Source organism: Delphinapterus leucas, chromosome 14, assembly GCF_059928025.1.
Source record: "Delphinapterus leucas isolate spDelLeu-1000000601 "Yukka" chromosome 14, BTC_Dleu_Yukka2, whole genome shotgun sequence".
NCBI classification, from domain to species: domain Eukaryota; kingdom Metazoa; phylum Chordata; class Mammalia; order Artiodactyla; family Monodontidae; genus Delphinapterus; species Delphinapterus leucas.
The window spans coordinates 570,564-598,529 of NC_143142.1; the positions used below are offsets into that span (position 1 = coordinate 570,564).

General features: G+C 51.7%; 3 protein-coding genes across 12 annotated transcripts in view; 2 read left to right on the top strand and 1 right to left on the bottom strand.

Annotated features, from left to right (window-relative positions):
- POLE (DNA polymerase epsilon, catalytic subunit) overlaps positions 1-1,860 on the top strand; it is a 56,048-nt gene extending 54,188 nt beyond the window's left edge. For all 5 annotated transcript variants that reach the window (XM_022598150.2, XM_089894271.1, XM_022598153.2 and 2 more), the window contains one exon: positions 6-1,860. In XM_022598150.2, coding sequence (XP_022453858.2) covers positions 6-119 — 114 coding nt within the window. In that variant the 3' untranslated portion in view covers positions 120-1,860. The remainder of the gene's footprint in view (positions 1-5) is intronic.
- Positions 1,318-7,405, bottom strand: P2RX2 (purinergic receptor P2X 2). 6 transcript variants are annotated; one of them, XM_022598092.2, is made up of 13 exons: positions 7,220-7,297; positions 6,642-6,835; positions 6,212-6,347; positions 6,033-6,104; positions 5,847-5,922; positions 5,671-5,767; positions 5,417-5,497; positions 5,154-5,292; positions 4,644-4,774; positions 4,316-4,406; positions 4,130-4,195; positions 3,966-4,043; positions 1,318-3,694 (listed from the first exon to the last, which is right to left on the bottom strand). In XM_022598092.2, the coding sequence occupies exons 2-13, from the start codon at positions 6,815-6,817 to the stop codon at positions 3,464-3,466; spliced, it is 1,374 nt and encodes a 457-aa protein (XP_022453800.1). In that variant the 5' UTR covers positions 6,818-6,835; positions 7,220-7,297; the 3' UTR covers positions 1,318-3,463. The 6 variants fall into 6 exon arrangements, with proteins under 6 accessions (XP_022453800.1, XP_089750436.1, XP_089750437.1 ...); XM_089894311.1 differs by having other exon boundaries at positions 3,555-3,773; XM_089894310.1 differs by lacking the exon at positions 4,130-4,195.
- Positions 6,816-27,966, top strand: LRCOL1 (leucine rich colipase like 1). Its single transcript, XM_089895377.1, has 3 exons — positions 6,816-6,987; positions 26,938-27,539; positions 27,673-27,966. The coding sequence occupies exons 1-3, from the start codon at positions 6,816-6,818 to the stop codon at positions 27,964-27,966; spliced, it is 1,068 nt and encodes a 355-aa protein (XP_089751503.1).

The following is a 27,966-nucleotide window of genomic DNA, read 5'->3' on the forward strand; positions in this document are numbered from 1 at the left end:
TGTAGGTCTTCATGGAGCAGATCAGAACCTTCCAGAACATTGCCCAGCACTATGGCATGTCGTACCTCATGGAGACCCTGGAGTGGCTGCTGCAGCAGAACCCCCAGCTGGGACATTAGCAAGCTGGGCAGCGTCCCCATTTTCTGCTCTGACTACCCACATCCAAGACGGGCACCCAGGAAGACGATCCTCAGGGAGCAGGTCATGCAGCCCAGAAGAAGCGTGAACCAGCCAGAGCAAGAAGTGGCTCCACCTCCAGGTTCCCTGGGGCCCCCAGCCTCGGTCAGGGCAGCCCTCTCTAGGCCCAAGAAGCGTCTCCAGCGAGGGGTCCCAGGGCTGCTTTCTCGCTGGATGAACACCCCTCTGCTGTTGCACGGCCCTCCCTGCGGCCCCGGCCCTTCCTGCCCACTTCCTGCCCTGAGGTGCCCTTGGAGGTCTTCTGTTTGAGCCGAGCCCCTGAGGGTGGCTGGAAGCCAGACGCAGGGCGAGGGGCACCTGAGTGGGAGTCTGCAGTCCCAGCTCTCCAGTTCCTTGCTTCCGGGAGAGGTGGCTGTCCTACAGTCCACGCCAGCGGCATGCGGGCCGCATCCTGGAGACCCTGGCTGAACCTGTGGACACCTGGGTGTCTCTCACACACTGAGTTCTGGGGCTTGGGCCCCTCTGTCTGTGGAGATTCCCAGTCAGAGCAGCCTTTGCCGGAGTGTTCGTATCATGGCGTAGTCACCTCGTCGGCAGCAGCGAGACTGGGCGGGGGGCGGGAAGGCTGAGGAAGGGGAGGGTCTCAGGCTGGGGCTCAGCCGCAGCGGGGCCTGGCACCTCTCCCTCTGAATCTGCCTGTGCTGTGAGGGGGCCACTGCAGCAGGAGGCCTGAGGGCCCCGGGGAGGGAGGAGGCGCGCCATTATCGCGGACTTCGACATCATATGTTAGCACCTGGATTCTAGAGAAGCATTTCTTCACATGCAAGACTAGGTTCTTTCCTTCAGGTCTGAGGAGTGGTTGGGAGAGGATGGAGAAAAGGGCAACAGCAGTTTTATCAGGATTGAGGCAGTTCTGTTCTTGCTTCTCAGCCTCAGGGATCAGTACAAGACCTGTGACCCCAAGGCAGAGAGGGTCCTTGGGCTGTGCCCCCTTTAAAATGCGACACTCACCACCAGCTTGTTCAGGGCCCTGAACAGAGGGGCACAGAGATGTGCCCCTTGCTGCACAGAGATGTGGGCCATGCTGTTTTCTCCTCCCGGGTGGGGCTGAATCAGAGGAGAATGGGCCAGGCTGGGGGACCCTTTGCTGAGCATGAGTTCTTGCTCCGTTCTGCCAGCAGCAGCCCCAGAACATAAGATCAACTCTGTGCACCTCATTTCTAACTAAATGCAACTGGAAGCAAAAGAAAACCAGCCAAATTGGCGAGAACACAAACATGTTAAAAGTGAATCATAGGGGCTTCCCAGGTGGCGCAGTGGTTGAGAGTCCACCTGCCGATGCAGGGGACGCGGGTTCATGCCCTGGTCCGGGAAGATCCCACATGCCGCGGAGCGGCTGGGCCCGTGAGTCATGGCCGCTGAGCCTGCCTGTCCGGAGCCTGTGCTCCGCGACGGGAGAGACCACAACAGTGAGAGGCCCGCGTACCACCACACACACACAAAAAAAGTGAATCGTAAACTCAGAAACCCCAAACGGGTGGGCAGTGGGGGCCCCACTGTTGGCTATGGAGCCTGGTTTAAATTTGTTCTCGTTATCTCAATTTACACTTTGGATTTTCGTTTTAATTTTACACTTTGACATTTCCTACAATTTTCACTGTGTGTATGTTTGTGCACTGCGCCTGGGTTTCTGGAAGGAAGGAAAGAAGACTAAGTAACTGACGTCTGTCTGTCTGGGTTTGTTGGCCCCTGGGTACTGCCCACCAGGCGCATCCAGGCCCAGTGACTGCAAGAAACCTGACTCGGCTTGGAAGGGGATGGAGCCCGTCAGCCCCCAGATGGAGATCAAATCAAATTAGGGCCGAGTTGGGGAGGAGGAGGGCTAACGGCGCTTCCTGGAAGCAGAGCCGGAGAAGTCCCAGGGGAGCACGGAGGAGCGAGGAGGTGGGGCTGCGTGTCTCACCCCCCACCCCACCCCACTGTGCTCCCTGCAGCGGGGCCGGGGGCGCCAGCGGAGGCCAGCTTAGGGGCTGGGGGCATCTGGGGCGGTGGAGGTCCCAGGGTCACTCTCATGCTTGGGGATGGGAAACCTGAGCCCCTGGCCCTGGTTCTTGAGCTGCAGCCCAGCTCCAACTGGAAAAGCTGGTTTCTCTAAAACTAGAGCTGGATGTCTATGAGTGAGTCAGAAACTGGATGTCACAGGCATTTGAGTGACCCAGGGAGCTGGCGAGCATAGGAGAATCTGCAGGGGTGCTGGGTGGGGGCTTCTCAAGGGTTTGTGGCTCCAGTGAGTGGTGCTGGTCTCGTTGGCAGGTGGGGAGGCCAGCTCTGACTTCGGGAGCGACGGGGTCACAGGTGAAAGGATCTGTAGGAGGGACTATGCCTCCTCAGGTCTGCGCACCATCATAGCCGTTGCTGGGGAAACCACCGTCCAACCAGGTCGTGGTGTCTTCAGAGCAGGGCCTGGCCAGGCCAGGCAGAGCTGCTAAGTGGAATGACCACTGTAGCATCCAAGGCCGTAACCAGATTACCTGTAGGCCTGATCCAGCTAGTGCCGGCTTCCCACACTCCTCCAACCTCGTCCTGCCCTGTCCACCCCTGTTCCCCAGCACCGAATTCCTTCCTCCACCCCAATCCCCATTTGAAATAGAGCCGCAGGGCCTGGGCGGGCATTTTGGTGTCTGTCAGCCTAAGCTTTCGTTTTCCTTGGGTACAACTCTCATCGCCTCCCTCCTGGCTTTCTTCCTCCTTGAGAGGTTTGGGATCTAGGAGGAGCCTTTTCCTGTATTTTGAGGTTTGGGGCCCGGGATGAGCCCTGCAGGAAGCTGGTAAGTGCACTGCCTGAAGGACATGCTGGGATGAGCCTAGGGGGGTCCTCGTGCGCTCTCAGCCTGTGTGTCCCCCACCTCCATGGCCCCCAGGTCAGACATGACTGTAGCCTGGCTGAACGTGGGGGCAGCAGACACATCCACACACTGCACGCAGGCTGGCTAGGGGGGCGATACGGAGGGCCAAGCACACCAAAAGAGACACCCCGTGCGCAAAGACCTGCCATTGCATGTTTGTCTTTTTAAGAGCCTGAACATGCTTTCCCCGAAGACGAGGCCAGAAGGGTCTGGTCACAGCTTTATTGGATTCTGGATGTGTGATTTCCTGGCTATGAGGTGAGTGAAGGGTCTGGGTAGGGGTGGGTGGGTGGGGGGGAGGAGCAAAGAGCCTGGGAGGAGAACAGCTAGGGAGAAGGTGGAGGTGGGGACTTGCCCCCTACAGGCCCCTGGGCAGTTGGGGGACAAGATGGGCAGGCCGGGAGCAGGTGCCGTCCCCTTCATGTCATCCCACTGCCTGGTTTGCACGGGGCCCTTTGGCTGCTGGTTTTGCTGCGACGCAGTGTTGAGGTGTGTGGGCAGGGCCCAGGTCCGAGGTCCAAGCCATGCTGCCCTGGGGAGCGGGGCGCTCCTGGGGCCACAGACTTCAGGGGCCCCCAACAGGCCCAGGTCTTCAGTGCAGCACGACAGAAGGTGGGAGTGGGCTCAGAGCTGGGCCAAACCTCGGGCGTCTGTGAGAGCGCAGTCCTGTTGGGAAGGCTCAGAGGCGCCAAGCCCTGGTCCTGCACCCCGCTTGGGAGCATCCACCATCTGCTCAGACGGGGCAGAGGTGGGGCAAGGCCATGGGGGTGGGACAGCCCAGGCCTGGCTCTGCCCCTCACCTTGCGGTTGGCCAGCCTGGCCTGGGTCTGCGGAGCAGGGATAGGGTGGGGGAGGGCCCTGGCCCAAAACAAGGGCCAGGATCACAGGCCAGCTGCCTGAGGAAGGCCCTGGAGTACACACCTTGTCAAATTTCTTATGGCTGTAGACCTTGTTTTTGTTCATGAACGTTAGCAAGATCCAGTCGCACAGGAAGGAGCCCTGAGACCAGCAAGACCAATGCGTAAGAGCCTGGCACCTGCCCCCCCGTCCCCCCACCCCCCGGGACCCTAGTGTGCATCCCTTACCACCCCGATAGAGGTCAGCGCTGTGGCCAGGTTAATGATGGTGGGAATCAGGCTGAACTTCCCTGCCTGGAGGCAAAGAGGCTGCCTGAGATGCGGGAGTGGGGCTCAAGGGAGGCGTGGGGTGTGGTAGGAGAGATTGAGGCTGGGCCAGCCCAAGCCTCAGGTAGGCAAGGTGGGCTGGTTTACCTGTCCGTGCACGATGACGTCAATTCGGATCCCGTAGGCTTTGATGAGAGTGCGGGTGGTGCTACCGTTTACTTTGTAATACTTGGCGAACCTAGGGCGGAATGACCCGGAAGCACGTCAGAATCTGGGAGGGAATGACCCGGGTGCAGGAGCCCTGGCCACCTGACCCTGAGGAGCATGACGGGGGGGTGCACCTGTTGCCCAAGTGGGGCAGCTCCAAGGCTCAGCCGACCACTGGCGCCCCTGAACCTTAGGGCACCTGCCCTGTTGACTCCTGGACCTCCACAGCTAGGGCAGACGAGGACCCAGTGTCCCAAGGCCAAGGTACCTGAAGTTGTAGCCAGATGAGGCTGGGACATGCTTGGGGTCGAGCCTCCGGAAGGAGTATTTGGGGTTGCACTTTGACGCCGACAGGTCCAGGTCACAGTCCCAGTTGATAATGACCCCAATTACACCACCCTGTCCAGAAGTGGGCACAGACACGGGGTCAGGGTGGGCTCACAGAGAGGACCTTCAACAGCCCCAAGGTCCTGCTGAGGCTACGTGTGGGGTGCATACTGTGAGGCACCCAGGGCAGCTCAGGGCAGAGAGCTGGGGAAGGGGGCTCGTTGAGTGCCCTGCTTCTGAGGCACAAGGGGATGCCAGGAGTCAATAATTTAGCAGGAGCCATGCACACCCAGATGGGTCAGACGATCGTGTTTCTCTTTCCTCTGCCCGAGCAGGGCCAGGGCTGGCCAAGACTGCAGACGGACTCGGCTGTAATGAGACCCTTTGTGTGCAGGTGGGAGCCAGCACCTGGACGGACAGCTGTCCCACCCACTCTCCCTGGTGCCCTCACCGCGTGTGCCAGCTGCGTGAAGTTTTCCCCCGCCTGCTCCACGATGTAGCCCAGCTTGAAAATGGGGCAGTAGAGGTCAGAGACCTCGTGGAATGTGCAGTGTTTCAGGTAGCCGTCCTTCCGGTTCTCGATGTTGCCCCTAAAGACAAGGCCTAGTGGCATCAGATGGGGAGGGAGCAGAAGCCATGCACCCCCAAACAACATTCCAAGAGGCAAGCCCCCCTGCAGCCTATCCCTTGTCGCCACGCGCTAATGGCTCTTACTTGGAGAACTGGAATTTGGGGTAGTGGATGCTGTTCTTGATGAGGATGGTGAAATTCGGGGCCATCTTACCGAGAAACTGGCTGAGGAGGCACAGACCGGGTGTGTTTAGTCTCCCCTTCTCCCGGTCCCCCAGGCTCCCCCGCTGCGCTGTCCCTCCCGTCCTTCTCGCCCCACACTCCCCGACTCCGGTCAGGTAGGAGAAAGGAGCAAAGGAGCTTGGCCCCAGGTGGGTGGGGACAGAGGGCGTGCACACCTGACTGAGGCCCCGTCCTCCACCGGGCACCAGGCGGACACCTCGCAGGTCTTGGAGGACCCGTGGTAATAAGGCACGCAGCGCCCGGTCCTTAGGCCTGTGGGCAGACGCGCTCAGGTGGCAGATGCGCCCTCAGGGGCGCGGCCCGCCCCCGCCCCCAGTTGGCACACACTGACCGTTTCCCAGCATGTCCAGCTGCCCAGCCACGCAGTCCTCGTCCGAGTCGCACGTGGCGTTTCTGACCCTCATACTCTAGGGAGGAGGCTGCTTGGTCAGGGGCCCGACACCCTTTTCCCCCAGGCACAGCGGACCAGGCAGGGCCCCTCCCTCCCGCCCCGGCTCTGCTCTCTACCCGTCCTCACCTCGGCGCAGGTTCCGAGGGTCTGGAAGGGGGTGACCTCGATCCTGGTGATGATGCTGAACACGCTGCCCCCCTGGGCTCAGAAACAAGGGACGGTCGGCCGGCGCCGGGCAGCTCGGCCGCCGCTCGGTCCCACCCTCGGGGTGCTCGGGGAGGGGGGGCGGGGCCCGAGTGGCGCACCTCGGGGGGTTTCACGTACTCCTCCACGTCCCACACTTTGTGCTCGGACGAAGTGATGCCCTTGACCTTGGTGATGACGGAGCTCTCGGGGCCCGTCTCCCTGTCCTGGTAGCTCTTCTGCACGATGAACACGTACCTGTGCGAACGGGCAGGGCCGGCTCTGGAGGCGACCCCGCGGCAGGCCCGGGACCCCTCCCCTGCCGAGTCAGCTCGACTCCGGCGGGATCGAGGCTGCGTCACCGCCACTCGGGGGCCGGCCGGGTAGGCTCTGCGGCGCCCGAGGGGCCAGCCTGGCGGCCGCCGCCGGCATTCTCCTCACCCCCTGCCCAGAGCGGCCCCTCCAACCTGGGACGTCCCGGCGGCGCCCTCCCCTACGCTCCTGACCCCTCTGGACACCCCCTGCCGCCGGGTCTCCCCCGTGCGCACCCACCACACGAAGTAGAGCAGAATGAGCAGCTGCACCGTGCGGTACACGATGCCCAGGCGCCGGTTCTTCACCACGATCACCTTGGGCGTCTCGTAGTCCCAGAACGCGGACCAGCAGCTCCGGGCCAGGCGTCGGGCCGCGGCCGTCCCCGCGGGGGTCTTGGGCTCGGCCGCCGCCATGGCCCCGAGCTGCTGGGACTGGAAAGCGGGCTGGGGGGCGCCGGCGTGGCCGCTTCCCGGGCGTGGCCTCGCGCTCCCCGCCCTGTCCCGCCTCGCCCCGCCCCAGGTCGGTCCCCGAGCCGCGGGGGCGCCGGGCGTAGACACGCAGCGCACCTGGCAGGTGTCGCCAGGTGGGGCCCCGAGCGGGCCGAGTCGGGGTCGCGGCAGCCGTCGCCCCCAGCCCGCTCAGGGAGGGCGCGAAGACGGTGCAGGCCCTCGCGTCCCTCGGGAGGACACTTAAAACTCGGGGAGAAGACGCGGCAGAGCACCGCCCGCCTCCTCTGCGTCTCCGCCGGTGTGTGATGCGCAGCGCGCACTAAACCCGAAGAGCAATCCCTTTAAAAAATATATATGTATATTTACCCAATTTTGTTGGGATACAACCGACGCGTGAAGTTTTGTAAGTTTAAGGTGCACAAGGAGGTGATTTCCCAAGAGCAATCCTTGATTCGTGTCCGCGGTTCCCCGCAGCTCGGCAAAGGCACCCCTGCCTCCAGGGTTCAGACAAAAAATCTGGATCTCTTTCTTTGCCCTAACAGTCCTCTTGCTTTTGTCTACAGATACACGTCAGGGCTGTTGGGTTCTAGCCCCTTTCCCCCTCCCCACAAAGCGCCCCGCCGCGTTTCTCACCTGGATTTCCGCACTCTAGGCTTCTACCCATTTCCGTCTCTTGTTTTGTTTCCTATACAGCTCGGAGGAAACATGTTTTTGTTTTTACTTTTTGTACCTCTACCCCCACCTCATTATTTTGGACCAAATCCCAGACATCGCACTATTTCACAAAATGATAAATGTTTTACACATTTTTGAGGTGAAAGTCACATAGCATTTAATTAGCCGTTTTAATGAACAATTCATTGAAGTTTAGTACACTGACAATATTGTGCAACCACCAGCATCTACTTCCAGAACATTCTAACCATCACCAGATAAAACCCCGTGCCCATCGAGAGCTTCCCGTCCCCCTGCTCCTCGCACATACTGGCAACCACCAATCTACCTTCTCTCTATGGATTTATCTACTTTGGATATTTCAAATAATGGAATCGTAGAATATTTGCCTTTTTGTGTCTGACTTCTTTCACTTAGCATAATGTTTTCAAGGTCCATCTGGGTTGTAGCATGTGTCAGTACTCCACTCCCTTTTATGGCTGACCAATATTGCACTGTATGGATATTCCACAATTTATCTGTTCATCCACTGATAGACATTTGAGCTTTTATATTTTATATTTTGGCTATTGTAACTAGTGCTGCTATGAGCATCCGGGTACAAGTATTTGAACAACTATTTTCAGTTCTTTGGTGTATATGCCTAGGAGTGGAATTTCTGGGTCATATGGTAATTTTGTGTTTAACTTTTTGAAGAACCATCAAAATGTCTCCCAAGCAGCTGAACCATTTTACATTCCAGTTAGCAATATACAAGGATTCCAGTTTCTATACATCCTTTTCAACACTTGTTATTTTCCACTCACTTATGGCCATCCTAGTGGGTGAAATTATATAATTTATTTGGATTAATGTCTATTCAAGTTCCTTGCCCATTTAAAAAATATTTATTTATTTGGCTGCATCGGGTCTTAGTTGCAGGATCTTTCGTTGTGGCACCCGGGCCCTTCGTTGCAGCACGTGGGCTTCTCTCTAGTTGTGGCATGCAGGCTCCTCTCTAGTTAGAGCACAGGCTCAGTAGTTGCAGCGCACAGGCTCTCTAGTTGTGGCATGTGAGCCCTAGAGCATGCAGGCTTAGTTGCCTCGTGGTATGTGGGATCTTAGTTCCCAGACCAGGGACTGAACCCATGTCCCCCACATTGGAAGGCAGATTCTTAACCCCTGGATCACCAGGGAAGTCCCACCTTGCCCATTTTTTAATTGGGTTAAAAAATTTTGCTGTTCAGTTGTAAGAATTCTTTATGTATTCTGGATAGTAGACCCTTATCAGATATATGATTTTCAAATATTTTGTCCCATTGTAGGTTGTCTTTTCACTTTATTGGTAATGACCTTTGATGCACAAAAGTCTTTATTTTGCGGGATTCAGGCCTCTCACTGCTGTGGCCTCTCCCATTGCGGAGCACAGGCTCCGGATGCACAGGCTCAGCGGCCATGGCTCACGGTCCCAGCCGCTCCGTGGCATGTGGGATCTTCCCGGACCGGGGCACGAACCCGTGTCACCTGCATCGGCAGGCGGACTCTCAACCACTGCGCCACCAGGGAAACCCAAAAGTCTTTTATTTTGATGAAGTCCAATTTATCTATGTTTTCTTTTGTTGTTTCTGCTTCTGGTGTCATTTCTAAAATCCACTGCCAAATCCAAGGTCATGAAAATTTACCCCTGTTTTCTTCTAAGAGTTTTATGATTTTAGCTGTTATATTTAGATTGTTGATCTATTTTGAGTTAATCTTTGCATATGGTGTGAGGTAGGGCTCCAACTTCATTCTTTTGCACGTGGATGTTCAGTTGTCCCTGCACCATTTGTTAAAGAAACTATTCTTTACCCACTGAGGGTCTGGCACCTGTGTTGAAAATCAATTGGCCATAGACATAGAGTTTATTTCTGGGTTTTCTATTCTAGTCCATTGTCCTGTCTGTATTATCCTTATGCCAGCACCACACTGTTTTGATAACTATAGCTTTATAGAAAAATTTGAAATTGGAAAATGTGAGTCCTCCAACTTTGTTCTTTTTCAATATTGTTTTGGTTATTCAGTGCCCCTTGCAATTCCATGTGGATTTAAGGAGCAGCCGTACCATTTCTGCAGAAAAGGCCATTGGAATCTTGATAGGGATTGCATTTAATCTGCAGTTTGCATTGGGTAGCATAGCCATCTTAGCAATAGTAAGTCTTCCAATACATGAACATGGGGTGTCATTACATTTATTTACATCTTCTTTAATTTCTTTAAACAATGCTTTGTCATTTTTCTTATACAACTCTTTCACTTCCTTGGTTAAATCTATTCCTATGGTTTTTTGGGTTGTTTTGGATGCTATTGTAGAGAGAATTATCTTAATTTCATTTTCTGATTGTTCATTGATGGTATGTAGAAGCACAACTGATTTTTGTGGGTTGAGCTTCTACCCTGCAACTTTGCTGAACTCGTTTATTAGTTGTAGTAGTTTTCTTGTGGATTCTTTGGGATTTTCTGGATATAAGATCCTGTCATCTGCAAACAGAGACTTTCTTTCTTTTCAGATTTGGATGCCTTTTATTTATTTTTCTTGTCTGATTTTTCAGGCTAGAACTTCCAGGATTGGTGTTAAATGTTAACTTCCTTAAATGTTAACTTGTAAAATTTAGAAAAGGAGGGAACACATCTCAACTAATTCTATGAAGCTAGCATTGCTCTGTGGAAAAAAAAAAAAAAAGGAAGACATCACAAGAACAGACTAATTCCTTAAAATATAGATGCAAAAATTCTCAAAAAATGGGCTTCCCTGGTGGCGCAGTGGTTGAGAGTCCACCTGCCAATGCAGGGGACACGGGTTCGTGCCCCGGTCCGGGAATGATCCCACATGCCGCTGAGCGGCTAGGCCCGTGAGCCATGGCCGCTGAGCCTGCGCGTCCGGAGCCTGTGCTCCGCAACGGGAGAGGCCACAACAGTGAGAGGCCCGCGTACCGCAAAAAAAAAAAAAAAAAAAATTCTCAACAAAAACCCCAAACCAACTGTTAATTTAATCTACAAAAATTAGTTATATCATATACCGTATCAACAAAATAAAGGACAAAAACCACGTGATCATCTCAGTCGATGCAGAGAAAGCATTTGACAAAACCTAAAACATTTCTTCATGATAACAACACTTAACAAACTAGGACTAGAAAGGAAATTTCTCAACCTGATAAAAATAGTATCTACAAAACACCCACAGCTGATATCATTCTTTTTTTTTTTTTTTTTTTTTTTTTTTTGCGGTACGCGGGCCTCTCACTGCTGTGGTCTCTCCCGTTGCGGAGCACAGGCTCCGGACGCGCAGGCTCAGCGGCCATGGCTCACAGGCCCAGCCGCTCCGCGGCGTGTGGGATCATTCCCGGACCGGGGCACGAACCCGTGTCCCCTGCATCGGCAGGCGGACTCTCAACCACTGCACCACCAGGGAAGCCCTGATATCATTCTTAATGGTGAAAAGAATGAATGCTTCTCCTTAAGATCAGGAATAAGAAGGGGTTGTCCTCCCTTGTTGCCTCTATTCAACATTGTCCTGGAGGTTCCAGCCAGGGCAAGTAGCAAGAAAATGGGGACAAAATTAAAATAGAAATAGAAAATCCTAAGGAATCCACTAAAACCTATTAGAACTAATAAGCAAGTTCAGCAAGGTTGCAAGATGCAAGATCAATATGTAACCGAGTAGGACCCTGTGGGGCCTTCCCGGGACAGACCCTCCCCTGTCCTCTGCCTGCCTCTTGTCTGTAGAAAAACTTTAGCGTCCTAGGCCTTCCCCTAGTTCCAAGAACAAATTTAATCAGAGAAGTGAGAAAATGCAGAAAGAAAAGAAAACAGTCAAACAAGACAAAATAACAATATTTCAGCCATTAAACAAAGTTAAGGGCCTTCAGTTCCTCCTCAAGGGCTGTAGATACTATGCTGAGCCGCGTCCTTGAGCTGCTCTGCAGATACTGAGACCCCCACCAGGTGGAGGAAGTTAACTGTCTGCTGCCCACACGCACGCAGACCCCAGACCGGCCGGAACCTGAAGGCTGATGATGTTGACCCCCAATTACCTCACCACCAGCCAATCAGAAGAAGGTCCACGAGCTGATCACACCCCACAACCTCCCTCCCTCACTCTGTCTTTAAAAACCTTTCCCTGAAAGCCTTCGGGGAGTTCAGGTCTTTTGAGCACTAGTTCCCTGGACTCCTCACTTGGTACCTGCAATAAATGCTGCACTTTCCTTCATCACAACCCGGAGTCAGTGGGTTGGCTTTACTGTTTGCAGGCGAGAAGACCTAAGTTTGGTTCAGTAAAAAATATATAGGGGGCTTCCCTGGTGGCGCAGTGGTTGGGAGTCCGCCTGCCGATGCAGGGGACGCGGGTTCGTGCCCTGGTCCGGGAGGATCCCACGTGCCGCGGAGCGGCTGGGCCCGTGAGCCATGGCCGCTGGGCCTGCGCGTCCGGAGCCTGTGCTCTGCGGCAGAGGAGGCCGCAGCAGTGAGAGGCCCGCGTACCACAAAAAAAAAAAAAAAAAAAAAAAAAAAATATATATATATATATATATATATATATATATATGGAATTCCCTGAGGGTCCAGTGGTTAGGACTCTGCACTTATACTGCAGGGGGGTTGGGTTCAATCCTTGGTCGGGGAACTAAGATCCTGCAAGCCACGCAGTGTGGCCAAAAACAAAAATATATAAAAATCAGTTATATTTACAACACTTGCAATGAGCAATCTGAAAATTAAGAAAACAGTTCCAGGAACTTCCCTGGTGGTCCAGTGGTTAAGAATCTGCCTTCCAATGCAAGGGATGTGGGTTCGATCCCTGGTCGGGGAACTAAGATCCCACATGCCTCGGGGCAACTAAGCTCGCCCCCCCCCCCCCGCACTGTGACTAAGACCTGACAGCCACAAATAAATAAATAAAAAGAAAAGAGTTCCATTACAATAGTATTCAAAAGAATAAAATACTTAGGGATAAATTTAACAGGACTAGTGCCCACCTTATCTGAAACCTATAAAACTTTTTTTTTTAATTAAAGAAGATCTAAGTAAGTTGGAAGACAGTCCATGCTCATGGACTGAAAGGCTTAATGATGTTAAAATAGCAATTCTTCCTGAATTTATCTACAACTTTAGCACAATCTCTATTAAAATCCCAGGTGACTTCTTTGCAGAAATGAATAAGCTGATCCTAAAATTCATATAAAAATGCAAGGGATCCAGAGTAGCCAAAACAATCTTGAAAAAGCAGAGTGAAGTTAGAGGACTCACACTTCCCAAATTTAGACCTTACTACAAAGCTACAGTAATCAGAACAGTTACCATAGGACCCAACAATTCACTTGCACTTACTGGCATAAGGATTGAATGTAGATTTATGGAACTGAATTGAGAACAAAGAAAGAAAATATAAATATGTAAACCAGAATAAAATAAATTGATTTTGACAATGATACCAAAATAATTCATTGGGGAAAGAGTAGTCTTCCGACAAATGGTGCTGGGACAACTGTATATCCATATGCAAAAGAATTAACTTGGACCCATACCTCACGCCATATATGAAAATTAATTCAAGATTAAAGACCTAAATGTAAAAGCTAAAACCATAACACTCTTAGAAGTAAACATAGGTGTAAATATTTGTGGACTTAGGTTTGGCAATGGATTCTTATAAATGATAACATAAGTATAAGCAAATAGAGAAAATAAATAAATTGAACTTCACCAAAATTAAAAAAATTTTGTGCTTCAAAGGACACCATCAAGAAAGTAAAAAGACAACCCATAGAATGAGAAAATACTTGCAAATCATATATATGATAAGGGATTGTACCTCAAAAACTCTTACAGCTCAATAATAAAATGATAAATAACCAATTTGAAAAAGGAGCAAAGGATCTGAATAGGAAGTCTTCCACAGAAGATACACAAATGGCCAGTTAGCATATGAAATTCTACTCAACAGCATCCACTAGTAGGAAATGCAAATCAAAACCACAGTGAGAGACCACTTCACACCCACCAGGATGACTGTAATTGAAAAGAAGATAATAACAAGTGTTGGTGAGGATGTGGAAAAGTCAGATACTTTTTATATCCAGTGGGAATGAACAGTGGTGCAGCCGCTTTGGAAAACTGTCTGGCAGTCTCTCAAAAGGTTAAACCTAGAGTTACACAGGACCCAACAATCCACTTCTAGGTGGAACACCCAGAGGACACGAAAACGTGCCCCCACGGAAACTTGTACATAAGTGTTCACAGCAGCATTATCCATAATGGTTAAAACTGGAAAGAGCCCAAATGTCCATCAACTGATAAATAAATAGTATGTGGTATATCCATACAGCAGAATGACTCTGCAATGAAAAAAATGAAGGACCTTTTACGTTACAATGTGAGTGAAGCTTGAAAAAATTTTGCTCATTGAAAGAAGTGAGTCCCTGGAGACCACCTGTTGTATGAATCCATTTATATGGAATGTGCAGAGCAGGCAAATCCATAGAGCTAGAAAGCAGATTAATGGTTGCCAGGCACTGGGTTGGGGGGAAGATGGGGAGTGAGGGCTACAGAGTCCTGGGACCTCCAGGGGGCCACGGTGGGATGGGGCCCTGCTCCCTCGTTGCCTGCGACCTGGAGGCAACAGAGACCCTTCCCTGGGGTGTTGCCCTGCTCCTGGGCCCACGGATGCTGCTGTCAGCAGAAGCGGTTTCTCCCTGTGCCTTGAAGGGGAGTGGCTGGCCAGTCTGCCCAGCACGGGTTACAGGAGCACACAGTACAGGGCTCTCCACTGGCCAGGGGCTGGTCGCCATGTGTGGCCCACGAGTAGCCTGACCCCAACAACTGCAGCGTTCAACATCTGGCACACTGACCCCACGAACAGAGGTCGTGAGGGAGGAGAGGTGTGAGCAGCTCTGAGAGGCTGTCACACGGTTCAGGAAAGAAGAGAAACTGGGGAGAACTGATAAATGGACTTGGTGGGCCCCAGGCAAGAGGATTTTTAAAAAGGTTCACACCTGGGGCTTCCCTGGTGGCGCAGTGGTTGAGAGTCTGCCTGCCAATGCAGGGGACACGGGTTCGAGCCCTGGTCTGGGAAGATCCCACATGCCGCGGAGCAACTAGGCCCGTGAGCCACAACTACTGAGCCTGTGCGTCTGGAGCCTGTGCTCTGCAACAAGAGAGGCCGAGGTAGTGAGAGGCCCGCGCACTGCGATGAAGAGTGGCCCCCGCTCGCCGCAACTAGAGAAAGCCCTCACACAGAAACGAAGACCCAACACAGCCAAAAATAAATAAATAAATTTATATATTAAAAAAAAGGTTCACACCTAAAATGTCAGGGCAAAATACCGGCGTTTCAGGGATAGAAAGAAACCCACACCAACAGGGAGATTTCTCCCCTGCAGGTCACCCTCCTCCCCCTGGGCAAAGTCCTGCCTGGCCAGCTGTGGCAGGGGTTCTGTCTTCTGAAAACGTGTAATGTTTTTTCCTTATCTTTTCTCAGAAGAAAAGGTATGTTATAAAATCTCGTTTGTCCAAGAATTTAGTGAATTCTTTCACTGTTTGAGAAGAGTTTTCTGCTGTGTCATTATGCTCATGCTGAGGACAACAGGACAGCTGCAGGGTGCCCCCAGGAAGGTGGCTTTGCCATGTGCACCCACCCCGTTAGAACTCTCCCGTTAGCAGCCTCTCAAAGTCAGTGCGAAGCCTGTGTCTGGACCCCAAACGCTCATTGTGAGGTTCAGGTGAGTTGTCTCGAAGCGTCCTGGAAGGAAAATTAAAAGTGGAAAGTCCTAATGCAAACTTCAGGCTGGGAGAAAACAAGCATGGCCCCAACCACAGAGTCAGTGGTGACAGTTAATGTGTCAGTTAAAATCTACAATTTGCATAAACATATTTAAATAAGTTAAAGAATTTTATCAAAAGCTTTTTTCTGCATCTATTGAGATGATCATATGGTTTTTATTCCTCAGTATGATAATGTGGTGTATCATACTGATTGATTTGCCAATATTGAAAAACCCTTGCATCCCCGGGATAAATCCCACTTGATCATGGTGTATGATCCTTTTAATGTATTATTGGAGTCAGTTTGCTAGTATTTTGTTGAGGATTTTTGCATCTGTGTTCATCAGTGATACTGGCCTGTAATTTGCTTCTTTTGTGATATCTTCATCTGATTTTGGTATCAGGGTGATGGTGGCCTCATAGAATGAGTTTGAAACTTTTCCTTCCTCTGCAATTTTTTTGGGAATAGTTTCGGAAGGATAGATGCTAACTCTTCTCTAAATGTTTGGTACAATTCACCTGTGAAGCCATCTGGTCCTGGATATTTGTTCCTTGGGAGTTTTTAAATTACTGACTCAGGGAATTCCCTGGTGGTCCAGTGGTTGGGACTCCGCGCTTCCACTGCCGTGGGCCCAGGTTCAATCCCTGGTCAGGGAACCAAGATCCTGCAAGCCACGTGGTGTAGCCAAAAATACTGATTCAATTTCAGTACTGGTAATTGGTCTGTTTATATTTTCCATTTCTTCCTGGTTCAGTCTTGAAAGATTGTACCTTTCTAAGGATTTATCCATTTCTTCCAGGTTGTCCATTTTATTGGTATATAGTTGCTCTTATGATCCTCTGTATTTCTGTGGTGTTGGTTGTAAATTCTCCTTTTTCATCTCTGATTTTATTGATTTGGACCCTCTCCCTTTTATTCTTGATGATTTTGGCTAAAGTTCTATCATATTTTTTTCATTTTGATATGTTTTATTTAACCTAATACATCCAAAGTATTACTGTTTCTTTTTTTATTACATAAAAAATTTAATTCATCTATGTATATACATTTTATATAATATTCTTTTCCAGTATCGTTTATCATAGGATATTGAATATCGTTCCCTGTGCTATACAGTAGGACCTTGTTGTTAATTCATTCTATATATAAAAGCTTACATCTGCTAAACCCAATCTCCCACTCCATCCCTCCCCCACCCCCTCCTCCCCCTTGGCAACCACCAGTCTGTTCTCTATGTCCGTGAGTCTGTTTTTCGTTTCACAGATAAGTTCATTTCTGTCATATTTTAGATTCCACAAATAAGGGATATCACCTGGTATGTGTCTTTCTCTTTCTGACTTACTTCACTTAGTATGATAATCTCTATTTGCAAGATTTATCAGTTTTGTTTATCTTTTCAAAGAACCAGCTTTTAGTTTCATTGATCTTTTCTATTTTTTTTTAGTCTCTATTTCATTTATTTCTGCTCTGATCTTTATGATTTCTTTCCTTCTATTAACTTTGGGTTTTGTTTCTTCTTCTTTCTCTAGTTGCTTTAGACATAAGGTTAGGTTGTTTATTTGAGATTTTTCTTGTTTCCTGAGGTAAGCTTTTATTGCTGTAAACTTCCCTCTTAGAACTGCTTTTGCTGCAGCCCACAGGTTGTGGATCATTGTGTTTTCATTTTCATTTGTCTAGGTATTTTTGATTTCCTCTTTGATTTCTTCAGTGAGCCATTGGTTGTTTAGTAGCATATTGTTTAGCCTGGACACATGTTTGTGTTTTTTGCAATTTTTTATCTTGTAGTTGATTTCTAGCCACATAGCATTGTGGTTGGAAAAGATGCTTGACATGATTTCAATTTTCTTAAATTTACCAAGGCCTGCTTTGTGGCCCAGCATGTGATCTATGCTGGAGAATGTTGCATGTTTGTTTTTTTTTTGCGGTACGCGGGCCTCTCACTGTTGTGGCCTCTCCTGTTGCGGAGCACAGGCTCTGGATGCGCAGGCTCAGTGGCCATGGCTCACGGGCTTAGTTGCTCTGCAGCATGTGGGATATTCCCGCACTGGGGCACGAGCCTGTGTCCCCTGCATCGGCAGGCAGACTCTCAACCACTGCACCACCAGGGAAGCCCTGCATGTGCTCTTGAGATGAACGTGTATTCTGCTGCTTTCAGATGGAAATCTCTATAAATATCATAAAATTCAACATCCATTTATGACAAAAACTCTTCAGAAAGTGGGCACAGAGAGAACATACTTCAACATAATAAAAGCCATATATGACAAGCCCATAGCTAACATCAATGGTGAAAAGTTGAAAGCATTTCCTCTAAGATCAGGAAAAAGACAAGGATGCCCACTCTCACCAGTTTTATTCAATGCAGTTTTGGAAGTCCAAGACATAGCAGTAGGAGAAGAAAAAGAAATAAAAGGGTTCCAAACTGGAAAAGAAGAAGTAAAACTGTCACTGCAGATGACATGACACTATACATAGAAGATCCTAAAGATGTTACTAGAAAACTACTAGAGCTCATCAATGAATTCAGTAAAGTTGCAGGATAAAAAATTAATACACACAAATCTGTTGCATTTCTATACACGAACAATGAAATATCAGAAAGGGAAATTAAGGAAACAATCCCAATTTACCATTGCGTCAAAGAGAATAAGATACTTAGGAATAAACCTATCTAAGGAGACACAGACCTGCACTCTAAAAACTATAAGATGCTGATGAAAGAAATCAAAGATGACACAAACAGAAAGATATACCATGTTCTTGGATTGGAAGAATCAATATTGTCAAAATGACTATACTACCCAAGGCAATCTATAGATTCAATGCAACCTCTATCAAATTACCAATGGCATTTTTCACAGAACTAGAACAAAAAATTTTAAAGTTTGTATGGAAACACGAAAGACCCCAAATAGCCAAAGCAATCTAGAGAAAGAAGAACAGAGATGGAGAAATCAGGCTCCCCGACTTCAGACTATACTACAAAGCTACAGTAATCAAAACAGTATGGTACTGGCACAAAAACAGACACACAGATCAACAGAACAGAATAGAGATCCCAGAAATAAACCCACACACTTATGGCCAATTAATCTATGACAAAGGAGGCAAAAATATAAATGGAGAAAAGACATTCTCTTCAATAGTGCTGCTGGGAAAACTGGACAGCTACATGTAAAAGAATGAAATTAGAAATTCTCTAACACCATACACAAAAATAAACTCAAAATGGATTAAAGACTTAGATGTAAGACCGGATATTATAAAACTCATAGAGGAAGACATAGGCGGGTCACTCTGACATAAATCACAGCAAGATCTTTTTGGATCCATCTCCTAGAGTAATGGAAATAAAAACAAAAATAAACAAATGGGACCTAATTAAACTTAAAAGCTTTTGTACAGCAAAGGAAACCATAAACAAAATGAAAAGACAACCCTCAGAATGGGAGAAAATATTTGCAAATGATGCAGTTGACAAGGGATTAATCTCCAAAATATACAAACATCTCATACAGCTCAATATCAAAACAAATAACCCAATCAAAAAATGGGCAGAAGACACAAATAGACATTTCTCCAAAGAAGACATACAGATGGCCAACAGGCACATGAAAAGATGTTCAACATCACTAATTATTAGAGAAATGCAAATCAAAACTGCAGTGGGAAAAAAAAAAAAAACTGCAGTGGGATATCACCTCACACCAGTCAGAATGGCCATCATCAAAAAGTCTACAAACAATAAATGCTGGAGAGGGTGTGGAGAGAAGAAAACCCTCCTACACTGTTGGTGGGAATGTAAATTGGTACAACCACTATGGAGGACACTATGGAGGTTCCTTAAAAAGCTAAAAATAGAGCTACCATATGATCCAGGAATCCCACTCCTGGGCATGTATCCAGAGTAAACCATAATTCGAAAAGATTATGTTCATTGCAGCACTATTTACAATAGCCAAGACATGGAAGCAACCTCAGTGTCCATCAACAGATGAATGGATAAAGAAGATGTGGTACATATATACAATGGAATATTACTCAGCCATAAAAAAGAATAAAATAATGCATTTGCAGCAACATGGATGGACCTAGAGATTATCATACTAAGTGAAGTAAGTCAGACAGAGAGAGACAAATATCATGTGACATCACTTACATGTGGAATCTAAAAAAATGATACAAATGAACTTATTTACAAAACTGAAATAGACTCACAGACATAGAGAACAAACTTATGGTTACCAAGGGGGAAAGTGGGGGAGGGATAAGTTAGGAGTTTGGGATTAACAGATACACACTACTATATATAAAACAGGTAAACAAAAAGGTCCTACTGTATAGTACAGGGAGCTATATTCAATATCTTGTAATAATCTATAATTGAAAATAATCTAAAAAAGAATATATACATATATATAATTTTTTTGGCCACGGGGCACAGCATATGGGATCTTAGTTCTCTGACCACGGGTTGAACCCGTGCCCCCTGCAGTGGACGCGTGGAATCTTAAACACTGGACTGCCAGGGAAGTTCATATATATATAAAATTGAATCACTGCTGTACACCAGAAACAAACACAACATTGTAAATCAACTATACTTCAATTTAAAAAATGGTTAAAAAAAATAAGTTAAAGAAATTAGTTTTAGGAGGACTGATTTTTTTCTTTTTTTACTTAAAAAGGCATTTTACAAGTGAAAAAAGCAAGTTATTCAATTGAATTCTAATTCTTTGGTGAAAAGGAAATGTTACTCTCAGACAAGGATAGAATTTTAAAAACGTATAAATAACAATGTAAAAACAATGAAGTTATAAGTAAAAGTTCAAATAGATTTCCTTTTCTAAATAGCTTTATTGAGATAAAATTCACATGCCATACAATTCACCAATTTAGAGTGTATATTTCATTGTTTTAGTATATTTACAGAGTTGTGCAGACATCACCCCTGTAAGAAACCATATCCTGTCACCAGCTGCCCCTCCTCACCCTCTGCCATCTCCCGGGGGGTCGTGTCCACTCCTGGGGGGTTCATGTCCGCTCCTGGGGGTCGTGTCCGCTCCTGGGGGGTTCATGTCTGCTCCCGGGGGGGTCGTGTCTGCTCCTGGGGGGTTCGTGTCCGCTCCTGGGGGGGTTGTGTCCACTCCTGGGGGGGTTCATGTCCACTCCTGGGGGGTTCACTCCTGGGGGGGTTCATGTCCACTCCTGGGGGGTTCATGTCCACTCCTGGGGGTTGTGTCCACTCCTGGGGGTTCGTGTCCGCTCCTGGGGGGTTCGTGTCCGCTCCTGGGGGGTTCATGTCCGCTCCTGGGGGTCGTGTCTGCTCCTGGGTGTTTCGTCTCCACTCCTGGGAGTCGTGCCCACTCCTGGGTTCAGCCCTGGCTCTGGTCACTCCTCCTCCCACACTGACCTGGGCGTCTCTGGGGTGATGCTGGCTCCTGTGCTGGTCCCCCGGGACTCAGTGCTGTGAGGCAGCCACGTTGGGGAGGCGCCCCTGCCATTCAGCCACCGTGGACAAGCGGGTGGAGAAGTCGCGGCTTCAGGTCACTTCGCCAGCCCGGTGCCATCTGACTGCCCTTTGCCGCGTGAGTCCAAGCGAGAGCCGCCCTGCTGAGCCCAGTCAGCCCACAGGACCCGAGAGGCAGTCACAAATTGCCCTTCGGGCCGCTGAGTCTTGGGGGCCGCTCGGCAGTGGTGGACCCCGAAACACTGTGTGGAACTGAGCCCTTCACACCCCCGAGCCCAGAGCCCAGAGTCGGCCTGGGTCCCTCGTGCCCTCGCCCCACACACCCAGGCAGCACCCACTGCAGTGGTCCAGCAGTGCCAGCCTCTCGTCCTGTCCTGCGTGGTGCCCAGAACTTTCTGAGACGCCCTCTGGTCCTGTGAAGGTTCTTGTGCCAGCTCTCCAGGCCCGACCCTCCCATCTGTCCCCAACTCCCAGGCCCACCCCCTCCTCTGCCTGGACCTCTGTCCTGCATCCCACCACCTGGGGATCCCCACTTGGGGAACCCTGGTCCTCCCTCCCAGCATCCCCACCGCTCCCTTAGAGGCATCTTCCACACGCTATGTAATCTGTCGACAGGTCCATTTCCCACACGAGGCCAAGAACCCCCTCCGAGGCGATCAGGTGGCTGCGGACACTCAGTCTTCTTCCGCAGAGCCTGGCTTGTCGTCCATAATAAATAAGTCAGGAAATGTAACAATGAACACTGTGTTCAGACCACCCCCGTGAGAACAAACAGGGCTGCGAGTCAGCAGCCCCCCAGGCAGGCGGGTGGGGACCCTGAGAGTGCAAGAGGTCGGCTCCAGGGACCCTGAGGGGTGCTCGTGGGGAGGCAGGGCGGCTGACCGGCAGTGGGACGTCCCACGGGATGGGGCAGGGGCTGGTCCTGAGTCGGGGCGGGCAGACCCGGGGGAGCTGCGGTCGCTGGCCTGGGGCCGGCCGTCTGGGCCCACGGCTGCAGAGGCTGCGGCTGGTTCCTGGGGTTCCCACGTGGGCCAGCGTCCTGCCTTCCTGTGTGGCCCGGCCACCGGCCACTGTGTGTCCGGTTTCCCCTGAGGAGGGAGGAGACTGCTCGAGAGGGTGAAGGCGGGAACAGAGGCGGGGCTGGGAGCTGCTCCTGCGATTCCGCGGCAGCTTTGCCCCAGGCTCCCTGGAGCCTGGCTCCTGTGTGAATCTCTGCTTGGGGGCTGGGAGTCTTTTCCGGAAGCCACAGCCTGGCCAGCCTCACTTCTACACGGAGGAGCCGGTGGGACCCAAGATTCAAAGGTAGGGCCGCTGAGGATTTAAGCCGTTATCAGCTACCAGAGGGCGTTTCTCTGCGGGGAATGTCCACTCCCACACGTTTGCTGGCGCGGCTTATTCTTCTGCTGTGTGAGCGTGCTGGGCGGCCTGCACGCGAGCGCTCGTCAGGGCTGTACCTTTGGGTCACCTCTCCTTGTGGGCACCAGAGGCTCAGCCGCCTCCCCGCTCGGAGAATAAGTGAGGCCGGGTGGGTATGGGACCAACACGAGGGGTTTATGCTCTAAATATGGTACCTGTGGTTGTATAATCTAATTTATCAGGATGTGTAACGTTTTGGGCAAGATTTGGCATCGGGCTTTTGTCAGATTGAGACGCTGTGGAATCACACCTGACGTTGATGTTGGAAGGCAAAACCGTGGAAAGATGCCTGAGCCGAGAGACTTATAAACAAATATCCGAGAAAAGAGATTCTATCCATAGAGGAGATTTCAGAATAAGCAGGGGCTGCGAATGCGTTGTTCTTCAAGCTCAGGACCAGCTATGCCTCCAGGGCCCTGAGTTTAATTCCGGTAAAATGTGTACAATACAGAATTTACCACCTTAACCATGTTTTAGGTGTACAGCTCAGGGGCATTAAGCACATTTTCACTGTTGTGCAACCTTCACCACCCTCATCTCCAGGACTCTTTCATCTTCCCAAACAGAAACTCTGTCCCCATAAAATAACACCCCCCACCCCCAGACCCTGGAAGCCAGCCTCCTGCTTCCCGTCTCTGTGGATTTCACTCCTCCAGGAAGGATCACATAGTGGGAACCAACCACACAGAATCTGTCCTTTGGCGCCTGGCTTATCTCACTGAGCAGCATCATGTCCTCCAGGTTCTTCTGTGTTGTAGCAGGTGCCGGAGTGTCCTTCCTTTTTAAGGACAATAATGTTCTATTATGTGGACAAACGTTTTGTTTGTCCATCATCCATCGATGGACCCTCGGGCTGCTCCCCCCTCGGCTGTTGTGAGTGATGGGGCTGTGAGCACAGGTGGGCTGTGACCTTCCATGAACTGGACTTTCTCCAAGGGGTACGGTGTTCCCATGCCGTGTGGGCTGTCTGATTGATCAGGCACATCGTACCCAATTGCGTAAACTGGGTCTGCGAACTTTTCAAGGGCCTAAGAAAAGGTTTGAGACCAGAAAATATTTTTTTCCTGGTTTAAAGTACAAAAAGAACACTGCAGGTTTGAAAGTTAAAGGTGTTCAAGTTGTGATTGAAATTTAGCTCTTACGTAGTTGTGACATAATGATTATATTTGATAGGTTTGATATGATGTGGGAACAGGGTTTACAAAGTTCCTACAATGGCTGTGGGGTTGCCATTTATCTTGGAAACTGCTTGTACGACTCAACTGTCTGGTGTCATTTTCCTTGAGTCGTGTGATTTGAGGCATCCGAGACCTCTGACCTGCTATGAAGGAAAACAAGTGAGTTCCCGCGCCGTCCCTGGAGCCTGTGTCCGGTGGCCCTCACAGGTCAGCAGCAAGGCAGAGCGCCGTGGTCAGCACAAGGGCGCTTGTCCAGAGCTTGCCCAGCATGGGGGCTGGTCCACCGCGCAGGGGAGGAGGCGGCCAAAGAGACAGGCTTCAGAGGGAACCCGCCTTGCCCACACCTGGCCTGCCAGGCTCCAGGATACAAGGCCGTCCTCGTCTGTGGGGTTGTTATGCAGCCTGGCAGACTGATACGGGGGTCCCGTGTGATGGGTCAGGGGGCATATTTGGCTTCTCAGGCTGGTCCTGAGTTGGAGGAGGGGCAAAGCCAGGGAAGCTGGGGTCACTGACCTGGGGCTGGCATCTGGGGTCACTGAGAGTTTTGGCCAGCTCCCCAGGGTGGCTGCTCCAGGCTGTGGGTCTGTCTGTAGGTTCAGTCTCCCAGGACCAGAGAGTGTGTCTTGGGTTCCACCGTGGAAACACTTATCCTCCTCCCAAGGGCCGATTCTGAGTGGAGGGACAGGATCCTGGGCGGGGCCGGGGCCTGGGAAGTGCGGGCGGCGGCGCACGGTGAGGCCCCAGGACCCAGAACGGCCTGCTCACATCTGCCGACCTGCGATGGGGTTGCAGGGAGACCTGCAGACACACTTGGACCTCTGCCAGCACGTAGGACGCACGTATGGGAAAGGTGTGTCCCAGGTTTGCAGGTGCTTTTTTTTTTGAGGGGAAAAGTTTAAAACACTGTTGTCCAACACGTTGAAATAGACTTTGAGGTGCTTTTTCAAAGGTAAAATTTAAATGAGAAATGGTATTGTTGTCACTAAGACCTGCATCCTCTGCTCTCTTTTCTCTGCATCTTCAGTTTTCGGCATCCGCAGATCCAAACAGGGCTCTGAGTTCATGCTATTGTGTCTCTTTTGAAAGAGCAAAACTTCAGAATGAAATGCTTTAGCACTGCTTTTGTGGCTCATGAGCTATGGTTTATTGTAGATAAATTTAACTCTAAAATTACAGAAAACCAAAACTCAGAGAAGTGATGTGTCCTGTGACTTGCCATTTTCATTAACAAAAGCATAAACGAAGCCACTCTGAGATGTTCTGTGTTGCTCAATTCTGTCCTTACTGAAGGCACAGGGTAATTTCTGGATATTTGCATGGGGCCAAAAGAGTCTGTGCTGACAGACAGGAATGGTTCTGGAGCAAATACCAGCCCTGGTCGTTTGGATAGGGTGCTCTGCGTGAGGTGCAATGCGCAGGAGACAAACCAGACCCCTGCCCGCCCACCCCCAGGTACCCAACACCGCTGCCCCACCAGGCCCCTGCCCACGACGACTTTCCTGGTCTGAGGTTCTGTCCCAATTGGGCGGGCTGGGGGGGGCACCACCCCCAGGCCACCCCCGCTCCCTGTCTGTGCTCCACCCGGCTCTGCTCTCCGGAAGGCTCTGAAGGGCTGGGCGTGCTCCAGAACAGGCGCGGGAGTTTAAAAAGCAGATTTCCACGGTGCTTCGCGAGGCAGATGACCCCGTGCTTCACGGAATCATCTGAAAACCGACGGTTCAAAGGGGGCCCACCCCTCATTTCACAGGGAGGGGAACTAGGGCCCAGAAAGGCCCGGCGGTCTCCCCAGATGCCCCGCAACAAATAGAGTGACCTGGGACAGTCTGAGGGTGAGGGCCGTGGGTCCTGAGGACACTCGTCCTGTCACATCGCAGGGTCCAGAGCTGGAGACCAGAGGGGACCGCTGCCAAGGTGGGCCCAAAAGAGAAGCGAGGAGAGATTCTGGGCGCGCTAACCTCAGAGACGCTCTTGTCTAAACCAATAAAGGGCTCGATCGCTCCCCAGAGAAAGGCTGTTGAAAATACATTTTCCACTCAGTGATAAAGAGAAATTTGCTACCAAGCCCTAAAGTGACACGGAGGACCCTCAGGTGCGTATTAGGAAGTGGGAAAAGCCACCTGAAAGGTGACACACTGCACAGCTGCAACCCTGGGACGGTCTGGAAAAGGCACAGCCATGGGGATGTGAAGGGATCGGGGGTCGGGGTGGGCAGTGCCAGGGCTGGGGGATGAACAGGCAGAGCACAGAGGAGTTTCTGGGCAGTGAAACGACCCCATATGATTCTCAAGCGTAGGTACACTTCATACATGTGTCCAAGCCCATCGCATGTACAACACCAAGACCGAACCCTCATGAAACGGTGGGCTTTGGTTTATAATAATGTATCAAAATCGCTTGATGGATTGCAGCAAATGCATGACACCGACTAAGATACTGATAATGGAAACAGAGGCGGGGCAGGGGCATGTACGGGAACTCTGCACTTCCTGCCCAATCTTGTAAACAAAACCCCTCTAAGAAAACAATGACTATTCATGTTTAAAAATCCATCTGGATGGAGAAAGCCTGGGAAGGGGAGGGGCAGGAGCCCTGCGGCCGGGGCCTCTCGGGGGCCAACAGGCCACGCGCCACGGCCAGCTCTGGGCGTCTGCTGCTGCTCTGGTTGCGGCCCGCGACCCTGGTGACGACGCGGGGGACGCACCTGCCACGGTCCCACAAGGTGAGCTACACGTCCCTGCCCCCTGTCGCTGCACGGTGCAGGGCTGCCCACACCCAGGCCCGCGGGGCCCCTGGCTCCCGGCCCGCTTTCCTGCCCTGGCTCTGTGCTCCCTCTTCTGTCCCCCCTCCCACGCCCAGCCTGTGAGCGCGCCCGCCTCCCAAGGCTCTCAGGCCCCCGGGACAGCTGACTCCTGACTCACACCCAGGCCCGGCGCCAAGTCCCCAGTCCAGTGGCCCCTGCGACCTGGGACAGAAGCTGCTCCAGGGACCCAGCGCGGCGTGGAATGGCAGGGGGCGGGCCCAGGGGAGCGGGGGGGGGGGGGGGGTAGGGGCAGCGGGTGCGGGGCGACAGTGATCAGCTCCTGTGCATCGTGGTGTGCCAGCGGAGACAACGCGACCTGGCTGTCCTGGGGGCTGTGTGTCACCGCCCTGATCCCCTCGTCCTGCCTGGTCCGCGGTGGCCCCTGCACAGGAGCAGCAGGGAGGACTCCGTGCCGCACGGCCCCCTCCCCGGGGCCCTCCTGTCTGCTTGGTCTCTGGGCGGCTCCTCCTCTGTCCTCGGGTCTCACCCGCTGGGCCGCCCCGACCCTGAGCCCAGACGCCTTTATTCTCAGCCCTTGAGAGCTGAAGTGACTTACCCAGAACAGTAAACGCGGAACAGCGGCTCTTTGGGACCCTCAGTAGTTTTGAGCTTGTGAAGGAGATTTCTGAGAGCCGAGTGGAGGGCCCCTCACAGGTGGTGGGCGGGCGGCAGGCCTGGGCTTCAGTCCAACTACTTGTTGGCTCTGTGATCCCGGGCAGGTCACCTACCCTCTCTGAGCCGCAGCGTCTCACCTGTAAAACGTGAGAGCATGGGGAGGGGCTGGAAGCTTCATTCGTGGCACCCCTCCCTGCCCGCTGCTCGGCCACACAGCCGCCTCTTCCGTCCTCTGTGCCTCAGTTTACCCTCTGCCTCCCTCCCCCGGCTCTCCGTCTTCTGGACCCCCGTGGTCTGCGGATGTTCCAGCACAGTGTCAGGCGGGCGAGCCAAGTTTGCAGGGTGGGGGAGCACACGGGGCTGCGGTGGGCACAGGTGGGGGAGCCTTGACTCGGCAGGGCATCGGGGAGGCCTGCGAGGAGTACTCAGAGTGCCAGAGAGGCGGCTGCGTCACCAACAGCCTGAGTCCCCAGAAGTTCTGCAGCCCCCAGGCCGTCTTCCAGCAGTACCTGTCCTGGCAGAAGGTGTGCCCTGCCCGGGCCGGCGAGGGGCGAGAGGCCGGGGAGGGCGGACCCTGGGAAGGAGGGCCGGGGGCCTGGCAGAAGGGACCAGGTCTCCTTTTCCCGCAGCCGAACGGGCACACCTGCCTGGACCACACGGAGTGCCGGAGTGGCTGCTGCGTCACCAGCAGCTTCGGGCTGCAGACGTACTGCACGGCCAAGACCATCTTCCTGCAGTGCGTGCCGTGGCGCAAGGTGAGGCCAAGGGCCGCGGGGCCGGAGGGGGCCGCCTGCTGGCCCTGACCGCTGCCCCCAGCCCAACGGGGACTACCGCACGGACCACGGCCCCCAGCCCAACGGGGGCTACTGCACGGACCACGGCCCCCAGCCCAACGGGGGCCACTGCACGGACCACGGCGAGTGCCGCAGCAAGTGCTACATCCCGCCGAACGAGGTCGGCCCCCACCGCTGCGTCCCCCGGAGCGGCGTCCTGGTCCAGTGCCTGCCCTGGGTGAGTCCTGGAACCGGGTCCAGCCTGCCTGTGGGGCTAACTCCAGCGACTGGCCTGAGGGCGGGCGGGCGGGCAGTGACCTGGAAGTGGTGTGTCCCCTCCCAGGAGAGGCTGCCAACTGCCTCTGCAGATCGGCCTCTGTTCCCGTTTCCTGAAGCAGAGCCCGGATGA